At 41.2% G+C, this 14899-nt stretch overlaps 2 protein-coding genes across 2 annotated transcripts; one reads left to right on the top strand and one right to left on the bottom strand.

Annotated features, from left to right (window-relative positions):
* The first annotated feature begins 1229 nt into the window (after window positions 1-1229).
* wdr77 (WD repeat domain 77) lies at window positions 1230-4807 on the top strand. The gene is made up of 10 exons (XM_053431548.1): window positions 1230-1607; window positions 1883-2068; window positions 2161-2302; window positions 2679-2728; window positions 3135-3205; window positions 3557-3614; window positions 3827-3904; window positions 3988-4096; window positions 4187-4255; window positions 4342-4807. Exons 1-10 carry the CDS (start codon window positions 1499-1501, stop codon window positions 4487-4489), a joined length of 1020 nt encoding a protein of 339 aa, XP_053287523.1. The 5' UTR covers window positions 1230-1498; the 3' UTR covers window positions 4490-4807.
* A 668-nt stretch (window positions 4808-5475) lies between these two features.
* Window positions 5476-14380, bottom strand: LOC128448771 (uncharacterized). Its single transcript, XM_053431546.1, has 5 exons — window positions 14152-14380; window positions 11754-11842; window positions 9036-9123; window positions 6591-8484; window positions 5476-6485 (listed from the first exon to the last, which is right to left on the bottom strand). Exons 1-5 carry the CDS (start codon window positions 14228-14230, stop codon window positions 6404-6406), a joined length of 2232 nt encoding a protein of 743 aa, XP_053287521.1. The 5' UTR covers window positions 14231-14380; the 3' UTR covers window positions 5476-6403.
* Between the last annotated feature and the right edge of the window lie 519 nt (window positions 14381-14899).

Genomic DNA, 14899 nt, shown 5'->3' with positions numbered 1-14899 from the left:
GGAGGAAAAATAAACTGTACTTGGAAAGAATTCTCAATCTGATACTGTCTGATGTTTCCATCCTACCATTATCTATATAACTTATTCTGTAAGTGTTGCAGGGAGCTGGTGCCAGTATATCGCATGGCTAACAAACAGACAAAAACCTTTCACACACACATTCACACCAATTTAGATTCTCCAGTTATCCTAAGCTGCGTGTCTTTGCACTGTGGGAGGAAGGTGTTGTACCCAGAGAACATGCAAACTCCACACATGATCCTTCACCAGCATGAAAGCCTGTTTCCTTTGCTGCAAACCACGATATTTGTTTACACACTCTGTCAGCAGAGCAAGCTGAGAAACAAAAGATGCTGGAATAGACGAGAGACACTTCATTTCAGCTAAGAAGGAGGTCTGTAGTAGTTACACAAATAGAAAATCAATAGGTTCGCAACATAACATCACTGACCACAGGCCAGAGAGAGCAATAAGGAGACTTATGGACACAGGGGAGTCTTTATTCTTATCATGTGTGATGCAGATGAAACCATGAAAATGGGTCAAATTACATTTTAGTGTCATGCTTCAGTCTCGTGCATTATTTGTACAAATAAGGTGTTAATTGAAAATCGTTTTTTTCATGCAGTGTATGTCACAACAATTTGCTTTTTCATTTAAATATGGTTACACATTTCTGTCCTAACATATTCATGTCCTGTGTTGGATTGAGTCTGAATTTATCGTTTTGCATTTGTTTTCCATTATTGAATAAAACAAAACAAATAAAAAATAATAATAAAATGTTTTAATTTTTTTTAATATATATATTTTTTAATTAAATTAAATTCACTATTGCGCAGGGGTGCGCAGTCCACTTCTGCGCAGGAGGTAAATATATATATATTTATATACATTTTTTAATTAAATTAAACAAAATAAAAAATTGTAAATAAAAAATCGATCTTTGAGTTAGTTTGTATCTCCGTCTTGTTGTGATGACACTCATCTCTCAAGTTGTCAATAGATTTACATACTCAAATGCCACAATTCACCTTGAATGAATATGGATTTAATATTGTTTTGTATTTACTTGAATTTATTATCGGTAACTCTACCTTTCTTTAGTTTTATTATAACAATTGCACCGCTGCTCTGGCTTGTTTCGTGTGTGTGTGTGTGTGTGTGTGTGTAGTGGGTGGCGCTAATGCCCCCTTTCCATATAAGTTGGGGAAAAAAGACGATGAAGAAGAGAAAGACCCGGAACAGGAAGTGTCTGTTCACCGGGTCCCATGTGTGGCTCACTCTTCATTCATTTGTTTTTCATAGCGGCAACTTTAGCAGGAATTTAGACGTATCTCTCTCATTAACATCGGTGTGTTTTAACGAGACGATTATTAGTTAATTCGCTCTGAAACTCACCGGAGACGGAAACTGAGCTGCTTCCTTCTTCTGAAGGAAACATTGGCGCTAGTTAGCTGACGCAGGATCTCGCGCTAAAGTGCACTTCGGTATCTGGATGAAAAGTGCTGTGGACACAAGCATGGTGAAGGAGAACCGGTGGAACATCCCCCCCAACGCCCCAGCGTGCATGGAGAAGCACCTGTGCGCGGCGGAGTACAGAGCAGGTAGGCTAACACCAGGGCTGGAGGTTAGACAGGTAAACACGTGGGGACGCTGTTAGTGTCACTGTTTACTGACCTGCACGGATTTGATGCTACATGTTAACAACGTGCAACGGAGGAAAAGGCTGCATGCAGTTTTGTTGCTGAAGCCGTGCATCAGCTCAGCAGGGCTCCTTACTGTAGTGCGTGGGGCTGGATGAACAGTAAACGTGTCAAATAAATAGTTTTTTCCTGATTTTAAACGTGTTGTTTTCCTCCCTGGTGCTCTTTCCTTTCAGATGGCAGCCTGCTGCTGGGTGCCTCCAGCCTCTCTGGCAGGAGCTGGCAGGGATCAGTGTGGATCTACAGTGACCCCGAGAAGGCCCCCAACGAGGGGTTCTGCAAAGCTGGTGTGCAGACTGAGGCTGGGGTCACGGATGTCAAGTGGGTGACGGAGAAGGGTGTTGTTGTTGCATCAGACTCAGGTGAGAGGCCCGTTCCCAGCGGTTCGACTGTATAAATTAATCCAGTGTTTGGCCCGACTCAGACTTTACTCTCAGACTGTTTGACTATGCAGGTGCCTTGGAGCTGTGGGAGCTGGCGGAGGACGAGGGTCTGCTCGTGAATCGCTTCACCAAACATGAGCACGATGACATTGTCACCACTGTCAGTCCCATAACTGGAGCGAACAGCGTTGTCACTGGCAGCATGGATTGCAGGTTAGCCATGAAAGTGACTCCTGAATGAAGCTGTTGATTATTTTCAATTCATCAGAATTACACAAAAAGTGCTAACCCAATGTGCATTGGTTAGGGACCTATATTTCTGTAGTTTCTGAAGAAATAATGTCCGGAGCTTGATGTAAAAAAAACAGACTTATTTATTTAGTTATCTATGAGTTCATGCAGTTTGGTATTATTAGACTTTGGTAATTTTTTGTTGTTAACATCTTATTTTCTAATATAAGGGCAGGACCACGTGTCCAGGATTGCTGGTTCCTGCTGGATGTATGCTCTCGGAACGAGTAACATTGTATGGCATTGTTTTCATCCCACTCTCAACTCAGTGCATCCTTTTTCATTTTCCTTTCTACAGAATTAAAGTATGGGATCTCGGTCAGGAGACAGTAGTCACCACCTACAATGGTAAGAGAACATAAACAAAAATTCATCCAAATGTTATGGATTTTACAGATTTGCATAGATCAATTGACAAATAATGTTAAAAAAAAGATAACTTCTTTAAAAACTGATATTCCCCTTGGTTATTTGCAGGATACCTATGTTAGATTAAGAGAATACAAGATGCAGGCACACAAGTCCTATAACAACCAGTTTGTGTTTTCATTTCAACGGAGTTTTAAAATGTTTTATGTATTTAAATAATTTTGAAGTAGTCTATGATTTTGGCAAAACTACACTAGATTCTGTGTGGTTATTTACAAAGCTTATTGCATAATAAATGTGTTTTTTTACATTTCAGAAGTAACAAGACTCAACAAAAGATGATAAAGTCAATAATTGAATCTGTGTCTTTATCTATTTCCTTTAGTTCACACGCAGCCGGTCAGATGTGTCGCCTGCAGTCCCACAGACGAGTCTCTCTTCATCTCCTGTGGTCAAGTAAGATTCTGATGGAACACTGAATTGGGATCAAGTTTGGAAATGATTTTCATTGTACATTTGCAAATAATACATATTTTTGAGCAGCTATTATTTTGAAACCATGATTTCTTTTATAGGGTCAAATAACTTCCAGGCTCTGTACTGTGTACCCTTCCGTTTTTTATACTAATGGTCTTTACTTGTCAGAGTTGTGATTCTTTAGGGGTTTGTTCTGTTTTTTGGCATGAAAAAGATTGATGGGATTTTGAATGTTGTATATTAACGGCAGAAATAAAATTGGATTAACTGTGAAGAAGCAGATTGAGAAAACTATACGATTATACCTTGTTGTTGTCCTCCTTCCATCAGGATGGACGTGTACTGCTGTGGGACCGGAGGAAGCCAGACAAACCTGCATCAAAAATACGTGAGCAGCTCACCTCACACTTTTCTCCAGGTTGTTGAGTTCGGGAATTATGTTAATCAGTCCCAAGAAGCTTCTCCGGTGGTTTATCTGGATAATATAACGCTCCTTAATTCAACCATAATATAATAGTCTTTCTCTGCATAAGTTAATTGTTACATTACACCATGTCAAGATATGATTCTGATACTACCTCTTCCATTGCTTTCTTTAAGTCAAAGAGGGAGAGACCCCCACCTGCGCCCCCACCATTGTAGCTTGGCACCCCCACCACAGAAGCACCATTGCTTTTGGTAAGGCTCAGCAGGAGACCACTGGTTCAGAGAAACATTGAAGTGTCAGTCCCTGCATTTTCCTCATGTTTATTGTGCTTTAGGGGATGAGCTGGGTAGAGTGACGCTGAAGGATTTCCAGGGAACACAACCGGCGCAGTTACAGAGCGTCCACAGCCGCAGAATTAATGCTCTCGCCTTCTCCACACACAGGTCAATCTAAAGTCTTCAAATATCTCGCACATTTTTCACAATGATGTTGCAGCTCCTCCGCTAAACTGTAGTTTTCCTTTTATATTTCAGTGTCCCCATGCTTGCCACAGTTAGTGATGACTGCTCCCTTGCTGTTTTGAACTCTGAACTGGAAGAGATGTGAGTCTTTGCACTTGATACTAAAATCTACAGATTTTCCTGTACCGTTTTAAAACAATGACTAATTGGACATTCTTCTACTGTAGACTGAGAGATCGCCGACACAAGGACTTTGCCAAAAGTGTGAGCTGGCGCCACGGTGGCTCTGACACCCTCACGACTGTGGGCTGGGATCACCTCGTGCTTCATCACACTGTGGGTCCAGCTTCCGAAGCTCCCAACCCCTCCTCTTAGACCCAGCACTTGGTCACACCCCCTGGAAGAGCACTATCGACAAAGTCCCTTCACTCGCCCCCTATTTGTCATGGGAGCATCTAAAAAGTTTAAAACTAATATGTCAGAGAGGAAAGATGGATTGAAGTGCTTAATTGTCATCCAGTACTCCAGATATATGCACAATATTTAGCCTTGGTGCATTACCGCTCTTTTCTGTCATGGTCTCTGTATCACTCTATTTCTTTCATACTATAAAGTACTTTCATTCATGTTTAATTACACTTGAGTCAACCCATTTGTATTGCATAATTTTACATTAAAGGTAACTTGATGTGATGGCAAGAATTCTTTGGTTTTCTGGAATATACTCTATATTGACAACTGCAAGACTGAACAATGTGTTACTGGGTAGTACTGGGATGGAAAGTGTTAATGAGGCTATATAAACCATCAGCATATGCTCCATATTGTCTCCGTTACAGAGAGTCTCCTGTAGCCCACCACTGGGTCACAAGAGGACATACGTGTGTCAGTATGTTGATGTGTGACGAGTGGGTGGTAGGCTCCGCAGTTAACAGGATTACACGTGTGATTTGCTCAGTCGCAGGAAAGGTGTCTTATCTGTGGAGTGACGTTATTGACTGGATTTCAGTGTCGTAATCTTTCTCGCATGGCAACAGCCCAACGTACCGCCTAGATCATAATAAAAACGTTACCATGGTAATCAATGTGCTTGGATCAGTAGTGATGTAAACAGCACTGAAATAAGTGGAGCAGTGAGGCCCACCATGGATAAACAGTGTTATTCCACGGAATTGCTTTTTGACAAATGACACTCCTTTACATTTGACTTTTGAATGAGGCTTTTGTCCTGTAGCCGTTGCCAGTTAGTGATTACTGGTTTGTCTTCTACTTAATCTGATCTATGTAGGTAACAAAGATTTAAGAAGAAAAAATCATTGACAGTAAAACATTTTGTATCTTTTTGACCCAAAAACTTAACATTGTGCACCAAAAACTCAAGGACGTTTATTAAGTCTGGCAATTACTGCTTGAATTAATTTCAAATTAAGGAATTGTTGGCAACATTTCATGTAAATGAACAACTGATTTACTTCATAACCAATAGATTTTAAATATTTTGATTACATAACCTTTACATGCACAGTGGGGTCCATAGGTTTTGAACCTCACTGTTTATTCAGCGTTTCACAATATACAAGTTTTCTTATACAAACATAAATACATGAATAACTACACAAATGCCGCAACACAGACAGACATTCAACCGCAGCATATAACATTTAATCAAATGTTGGAACATTAACTGAATGAGAAACAATCCTACTGAGAGATCAGCGTGCTCCGACACTAACTGACGACTTTGCTCTAGTAGATCTATGTAATTTACATGTAACAGTGGAAGAACATTGCACATCTTGGAAAGGCAATTACAGCACAAGCCACAATAATTATGTTTTACATTATTATTTTTCACAATAATTATGTTTTACATTATTATTGTATTCTACAATCGGGAATCACAAATCTATGAATTAATTGAAATTACGGCATAATGTAGATTTAAGTTTAAAGCTGTGAATAACTTAAGCGTTAAGCATTGTATTAACAGATTTTGCTCATACTATGAATATTACCCATAAGGCATTGAGACTTATTGTATGACAGTGACACCGCGCAATTTGAAAATTGAGCAATACTTATATATAACATATTTTAAAACTGAGCATTCTCATAACTATTATGAGACATTCTGAACATATTTATCTAACACATTCATGTCATTCATTTGTTCAAAGTTCTTTTTCCCCATTGTACAAACACCTGCTAATGCAAAATCACATGATATATTCATTTGCAATGGACATTGCACGGATGTGTCTAATTTCTACACATGTTGAAGATTCCTATTTAATAATGGGGGGTGATAGGCTGTTTGGTTCCAGGCCGAACTGTAAAGGTCATTCCATACTGATGTTTTGATCGTCCATTACTGAAAAAGAAACAGACATTTGGGATTATGAGTGGCTCCTGCACCCAAATACTGGGCATCAAGTTAAAGCGTAAATGCCTTATGATTAAGCACTTGAATTCTTACCTGCTGGGGAGTTTCAGCGAGGACGTCTCCTGATACTTTTTGGCCACTTTACTCTCTAATTCCCGCATGTCTAATGTCGCTGCTTTGTTGACTACAGTGTTACTCTTGCTCTGCGGAGTGGTTCTGGGAACAGGGATTTTACTGGACTCATCAGGCAGGGGGGTTCCCCAGTCATCAGAACTGGATTCTGCCGTTGTCGCAGGGGCCATTTTGTGGTCCATTTCCAGCATCTTCTTTTGTAAGATGCTCAGTAGTGTGGCCTGACTGGGAGAAAGACTGGATGGTGGCGGAGTAGGGGCCATTTGGGGCTTTGGTTTGACATCAATGTTAGGAGGTGGGAGTTTTGGAGCTGCTGGGGGTGGAGGTTTTGGAGTAGGGGGTGGAGCTGGAGCTGGAGGAGGGAGGCTGATTGGTGGCGCTGGTGGCTTCATCCTGGGAGGCTCAGGTGGAGGGATGGAAGGAGGGGGCGCCATAAACTCTTCTAAATCATCAAACCCTGGAGGAGGAGGGAGTAGTGGCAAACTTAACTCCCCTTGGCTAACCCCAGGTTGGGCAGATCGAGTCTTTGGTGGTGTTTGCTCTCTGTTGTGTTTCTGCCGATCCAGGTCTGTTGCTCGTGTGGTTGCAGCTGCTGTGAGCCTATTTAGAGCTGGACTGGTAGATTGCATCAGATCCCTGACCATTGCAGGGCTGCTAGATTTTTCAGGAAGTTTAGTTGCAGACTCTAGACTGTCCTCTATTCTTTCTTGAGATGTAGGAGAAGAGGATGAGCTTGACCTTGGGGTGACAACAAAGGAATTGGGACTTGAGTCGCTTTGGTAAATACTTGTGCTTGGTTGCTCGTTCTTTTTGGCACTGTTTTCCCGTGACAGAGAATGGGTTGGTCTGTGTTTCTCTCTTTCTTTGGCTGCCATTAAGAGAGCCAGGGGGGACGCCGCAGGTCCCTCTCGGGCCCCGTTGGTTTCACTATTCTTCAGATTGCGCAGTTTACGATCTAATAAGGGACTAAATTTACGACCTCGACTTGGAGATCCTTCCAGTGTGTCCCTTCTAGTCTCTGAACTGTTCACTTTCAGGAGCTGTGGTGACATCCGAGGGGGGGTCGGGAGAGGTTTGGTTACTACCGGCTGTGCCAAAACTGTCCCTTTTGTAGTCTCCTGGTTTGATGCAGGGAGGGAAGGTGGAGAGGGCTGCGTAGTTTGCAAGTTCTCCTTGAACACCTGTGGAACTCTGGAAACCGGTTTTGTTGGTGTAGAGACTTTCCCATCCACCTGGGCACGCACTGGGGCCGACCTAACAGACCCAGAATCTTCCAGGAGCAACATCTGTTTGGGTATCTGGTCAGGACTGTTATACCCGCTGAGAATTGAGTGTTGAGGAACAGTGAAAAGCTTTGCTGTGTTTTGGGGATTAAAGGACGAGCGTGTGGGTGTCTGCTCAAGGGGAGGTGGGGCAGGAGTATGTGGCGGGAGTTCAAGGTTGGACATGGAGGACAGTCTGATGGGCTTTGGAGGGGGTGCCTTATTAGTCTTGTGTTGCTTTTCAGTAGGGGGCTGTGCAGGGGCAAAATTTGGTTGCTCAGGAAATTTGGCTGGTGGTGAACTGAGAACGGATGAGGCAGAGCCAGAAGAGCCAGTAGATGGAGGCTTTGGTGGAGCCATTGGTGGTGGTTTTAAAAGATCTAGATCCTCGTCCATATAAGGTGCCATTAAAGTGGGGTTTTGTGCGTAGAGGTCCAGACTGTTTAGGTCACCCATGAAGTCTGGGGGAGGAGGGATAAAGGTCCCTGGAGGAGGTGGTGGTGCAATAGAGGGAGGAGGAGGAACAATTATTTCCCCCTCCACGAGGTCAGGCACAGATATAACAGATCCATTGGACAGCCTATCTTCCCACCCTGTGAAAGAAGAGAGAGATCCTGAGTAAATTTCAGCACGGCTGGAGAACTTCAGGGATTAACATGTGCCTCAGCCCCATGTTTTAAGCTTTCATATACAATACAAGTATTATAAACTAAGTGAGATATGTTCAGTATGTGACAAATGCAATAAAGAAATACATAAAAATTCCTACAAAGACTCTTGATATAAGGATCCCTTTTCTGTAGCAATGGTAATAATAGTAGAATCAACTAAGATAAGAATCTCACTTAAATTCAGAACTGCTTACAGCTCAAATTAAAGGATTGATATTCTCTTCCTTCCAGAAATTCACACACTTCCATTTTGTAAATATGCTTGCCAGCTGGTAAAACTGTTCAGGGATTCAGGAGGGCTATTGCGAAATTCCCTGCGTAAACATTTACCTGCTCCACATTATAAAGCCTTTATAAAGCAATTGACTGAGTAGCGGCATCACAAACGATCCGGCTCCTCAGAGTGTATGTAAAAGATTTCTAACCTTTGCTGTGATAATCCTAAAGTACATATCTGGTTGTTGGACGCTCACCTGAACCATTGGCCTTTAGACCATTGACAGGGGGAAGGAGAGGGACTTTGGGTGTTGGGACAGCAAACCCTTGAAAAGTATCAGATGACTGTGAGGGGGGGAAAAGGAAAACATAGTCAGACTGTTGGTTTTTCACAAGAAACAAAGCACGGTTCAAGAACAGGTGAAACTCTCTGTAAAACTTTGAGGAGGAACTGAAAACATATTTTTCATTCACCAACTATTGAGTCCTTGAGTGAACAAACCAGTTTCCAGCTACTGTAGAGCTCAATGTTCCCAGTGAACAGGTTAGCACATACAGTACATACTTGTTACATCATTAGTATCAAGAGAAAAATAGTTGCTTTCGAATAATTTTATCAATTATCTATTTATCTATCTAAGTTTTGGTATAATGAGGACCCCTAATGTACAGCAGTTCACAGCCTTGTTTACAATAGTTTTAAATAAACCTGTAAAAATAAGCTTTTCACCGAAGATAACACAATGTAATCTGAATCATTACTTCTCAATGTTTTCACAGTGTCTGCATTTTGGATGTTTTTATGTTTATTTCCATGATTTGTCACCATGAAAGCGGAGGTCATCGTTTTTTTCACACTTTCACATACCATACTCATGATGAGTACTGAGTGAATCAGAGGATACACCTGTTATTCATCACATTGTCTAGTGTTTAAGAAGGCCTGGCTGAGGTCATGTTGGGTTGTCACTTAGATACCAATGTGTCTATGTGTTTCTGTGCGTGGGAGTGTGTGTGCATCTGAGAGTTAAAAAGGAGGGAAAGAGCAATGGAGAGATTTCAGATTTAAAATCCCAAACACAATCAATGACAAACACACTGTGTTGACACATAACAGCTCCATGAGATTTCACAGGGCATTTGCCCTTCAACGGGCAGAAAATCATTCCAACAACACAACATCTTTTACTGCTGTGACTCTTGATGTTAATCTGTTGTTAGCCCGATGATGCATAATATGCTAATCCAATAACAAAGCATTAATCTCACACTAGTTTCACTCCACAATACTGTCCAAATAAATAGGCTGGTGGTGATATAATGATAATGACATAAAGACGTAACGTAGATGTTATAAAACTACACTACTACACTACACAAAGCACTTAATGTAAGTCGCTTTGGATAAAGGCGTCAGCTTAATGAAATGTAATGTACTACTCAAATTCTAGATAAAATTGGTTTTGCTGCAATCACACTTTCCAAAAAGGTTTCAGGGAAGTCAGCTGGACGTCTACCTGACAGTAAATATAGACTGGTAACTACCCCCTCTTTATTATAATAACAAGGATTCTTCTCGTTAAAGTATGAACACTGCACCTCCGGCCGAGGGTGTGTCAGTGAAGATGGCGTAGGATCCAGTTTGATTTCATCTGTTTGTTCCTTGTGTTATGACTCACATTCATCTGTCGCGGCAGCCTTAAGCTGTCCTGCCCATGTGCTGCTGGGTGTGCCACAACCAACACATGCCACAGACACATTCACTGAACACTCCCAACCAAGGTGTGTGAACCCGGCCAGGGACGAGCTCTTTGTTTATATCTGCACCATCATTATATAATGGAAGGCCTAACTGTCGTAAGGACTGGTGATGTTATGAGTGAAGGTGAATCCCTGCAAACCACTTAAAGGGAAAGCTTCCATGTCAGCAGGTGAACAGTATCTTATTACCCTTGTATAAACCTAACCCCTAACCCTATCCATGTGTTGGTTAGTGAAATTACAAATACCACAGTGTAAAGATACTCTCTTACAAAATAAACACTTACATTCAAATTCTAAAAAGTATCAGCTAAACGCACTAGAATACCCTCCATGAGTGTTCTTCTGTACAAGGGACCCCTACTACACACTGATTTAAATAGGTTTTCAATTGCGTCATCATTTTTGATAGGTCCAAAAGGTTAGGAATAGCTGCTTTAATCTTTAAAAATGTGCTTTATCTCATTAGCTTATAATATATGTTTATGCAAAACCCTAATCTGATAAGAAAATAATAATTGTAATGGACATCTGGTCCAGTAAACAAAAATATTATAAAAGTAGAAGTAGAAGTAATAAGCAGCATAAAATGTAAACACTCCCATAGACTACAGGTCACTCAAAATCATCCCTGACTTCGGTAATTGAAGGTAAAGATGCTGAGACATGTTCCCCTCTTGTCAGTGACTTTAGTTGTTCCTGTTACATATTTGAATAACTTACTAACTTGCTATTATTATTCAGTGCTTTTTAAACTTTTGTCATTGATTCTTGCTTTTTGATATATTATTTCCCTGCTCTATTACCTATGTTGCACCATGAAAGGCAGAATAACAGAACAACAAGGAAACAGTTCAGTATTCTCAATCCCAGGAGAGTAAATGTGAGGTTTTAACTCTTCAACTTACACAGCTCTGAGCTGAACTCTAGTGTTTCTGTTTAAGTTAGACCAGTGCTTTAGGCGAACGCATGTCATGGCACAGTGGATCTTTAAACTGATGCACACTCACTCTGCCAAACGATAAAGTGTCAGTTACTTTGTATCTGTGCAGTTCTGCTGATGCATGGTAAAGGTAAGCTAAGGTAAGTATTCTGTACATTGGTAAATCACAGGTGGGAGACTGCTGAGACATATCCAAGTTCACCATAAGAGACTATGATGAATGTGAATATCTGCAGTTTATGGACCACATAGACTCCACTGAAGTACTCACGGCATGATGTTTGACTCCGGGTCTGGCCCGCACACTGGCAGTCCCTGACTCAAGGATCGCTGGTGAGCCCAGCACCAACTCCACATTGTCTGAGGAAGTAGAAAAATCGGAGCATTATTACCCGGACACTGATGTCAGACATCGAAGTTTCTGTTCAAAGCACCGTGAATAATTTGGTGAGAAAAGACTCACGACGGGGGCAGTAACCTTGGTAATCCTCCAAAACTGCTATTTACTGTCCAACTGTGCATTGTTCCTCTAGGATTAGTGCATTCTGCTAATTGTGCACGTAATGAGATACCAGAGTGGACACTTAGAGGCTGTCAGTCAAGATGATAATCTACCGTGTGATCTCACCTGCTGCTATGGCTTTGTTGTTGACGACTCAATAGTTATTAGTTACACAGGTGAAATCTTGATATGTATTTCAGTGTTGTGTTGAAGAGAAACCTCAGTTACAAGTGAACCTAACTACTGCGATGCAACTTGTAGCATATCACACAATGATGTTCAAATAGAAATCAAGTGCCCTTTGAGAAGCTGCACTCTTTCGTCATTGACTTCAGGAAATGAAAGTAAACATATGTAAATACTAGTCATTTTAATTTTCAATCTTCATTCATTGAATTCTATATTGTTGCATTTTGTTTATAATAAATTGCATCACTTGACAGCTTAACATTGATATTCCAATGCATTTAATATGTAAACATTTATATATCAATGCATATAAAGTTAATGTATTTATACATGGTACTTATATTTATACATTGATAAAGGGTTTATACTTTGTTAATGTCTTTGTACACTGTACTGATATCTATACATTGTTAACATATTTATAAACATAGTGATATTTATACATTAACATATTTACGAAATGTTATCATAGTTGATATTAATCTGCAATGAATGGAACTGGTAAATGGACAGCTGGCCTTTGTTAAACTTATCTCCATCCAACTTTAGATGTAGAAGAATAAAAAAACTGAATAGAGAAAAACATTCTGCCCAAAAACAAGTTAACTGATACAATCAGAGGTTACTGAGGTTGGTTGGAGAAGAGACATTTAGTCGCACATTCCTTTTCTTTTGTCTCCACCGTCACTCATGCTGTTGGTCCAATAAGTGACTGATGAAAGACGTGAGTAACTGAGGGCCACTTAGTCTCCATGTTCTGTCAGCCTTTACGTTTCATGATGTCAGAATAAAGAGCAACCAAAGGGCTTGACATTGAAAACCAATGGATTCTTTTTGCCCACATTCTTTCATTACTCAAGCTGTAGGACAATACCTTTGATGCTCACGCAGGTAATGGAAAATAAACTAAATCTGAAAATGGAACCAGTATAACCAAATAATTAGCTTCCTTATTGTGTACCAGTCTGATTTAAATAGAGAAATGGTCACGCTCATGCAGCTTTGCATGGCGGTCGCTTTGGTTTCCTGAACTCGCCGATAGAATGGAAAGGTATCGTGGACTAAGCAGTTTAGCAGGAAGCTTATACCAACCTGCGTGATTCATTTTGAAGCTGTCTTCTCCTGAGCTATTCAATTTAAGTGGTTCAGGTTTGGTATTTTAATAGTTAATGTTAAGTGAATGCATGGGTGTCTATTGAAATTATAAATGAGTCCATCTCAAAGACTTACTGGTACTATTACAGTTTGGCAAAATGTCCCAACTCAAAGTACATTTAGTGTCTTTTTCAATAATCTGTGTGCTTAGCTGGTACCGTATGAATCATGTTGTTATGCCAAGTTCTTTTAATATTAATAAATACTTTGGTTCTAATGCCTGACGTGATGTAATTTTGATCTTCCAGCCCTATGATAACATCTTCTGACTATTTCATCTCCAATATAAAGTTCATAATTTATCCCCATTAGATATGACTTTGGTGTGAATCTGAGATGACAGTTCACTTATATTCACACAAACTGCATCTAAACTGTGTGTACAGAGGTAAATGTTATCATGTTGTTTCTTCAGAAATATTAAGTAACAGATGTTTTGTCTTTGCTGTCCACTGCACCCGAATCCCTTCTTTAACTGAAGTTGTATTAGAGCAGTTTACATGCAGAAATGAAATCAGATGTAGACCAAAACCTTTACATTACAGGTCTTTCATGGCTGAATCCCATTCCCAGGAGGAGACCTGTTCACCAGCACACGTCCTTCAAAATATCCAACATTAAGGAGGTTTTCCTTAATGGGCCACTAATACCATGAGTTGTTATAACGTCTACAGGTGAAGTGAACTTTGAGGGAACTTTTACGCACCGGTCCATGGAGGTCAACACCAAGTACAAAGGTTGCTTCAGCAAACGGTTCGTGCGAACGGGCTGAACTCGTGTTTCTGTTCCAACCCAAAAGGCCCGAGAGAGAGAGAACACTCACCCCTGTCCTTGATCTGGATATTGGTGTCGAAGAGGGACCGGTTCTTCCGACCCAGAAAATGCAGCGCTCCTTTCTTCATGGTGGTCGATCGGTCTGGGGCGACTGGTGCAGGTTCAGCTGGAGACTACCGGGACATTTTGGATCAGCAGGTAAATCCTCGGTGAAGCTCAGGTGAGTGTCTGCGTCAGGTGCAACTCCGGACTGCAGGTGAACCTGACTGCTCCGATCCACGACACGCAGAGAAAATGGAGCTAACTCCTCCTCCTCCCTGCTTCTACTGTGCCTCCCTGTCTGTGTGTGTGAGTGTGTTCACTCCCCACAGGTGAGGCCTCCTCTGGTTTTGTGTGTGTTTGTGTGTGTGTGTGTGTGTATGTGTGTGTGTGTGTGTGTGTGTGTGTTTTATGTGTGTGTTTATGTGTGTGTTTGTGTGTGTGTGTGTGCGTGCATGTTCACTCCTCAGAGGTGAGGCCTCCCCTGTTTGTGTGTGTGTGTCTTTTTTTATTCCCCACAGATGAGGCCTCCCTGTGTGTGTGTGTGTGTGTGTGTGTGTGTGTGTGTGTGTGTGTGGACTGTTTGGGGGTCAAGACCTGGCTCTAGGGTTAGGGTTAGAATTTGGTTTAGGTGAAGGGTTAGTGTTAGGATAAGGCCTTTAGTTTGGATGGTTAGCAGGGCCGGGTCTAGGCAGGGGCAAGAGGGGGCCTGGCCCCCTCAAATAAATGTTGTGCCCCCTCAAACTAAATAGGGTTAG

Source organism: Pleuronectes platessa, chromosome 2 (genome assembly GCF_947347685.1).
Source record: "Pleuronectes platessa chromosome 2, fPlePla1.1, whole genome shotgun sequence".
NCBI classification, from domain to species: domain Eukaryota; kingdom Metazoa; phylum Chordata; class Actinopteri; order Pleuronectiformes; family Pleuronectidae; genus Pleuronectes; species Pleuronectes platessa.
This window is presented reverse-complemented; position numbering and strand designations above follow the sequence as displayed.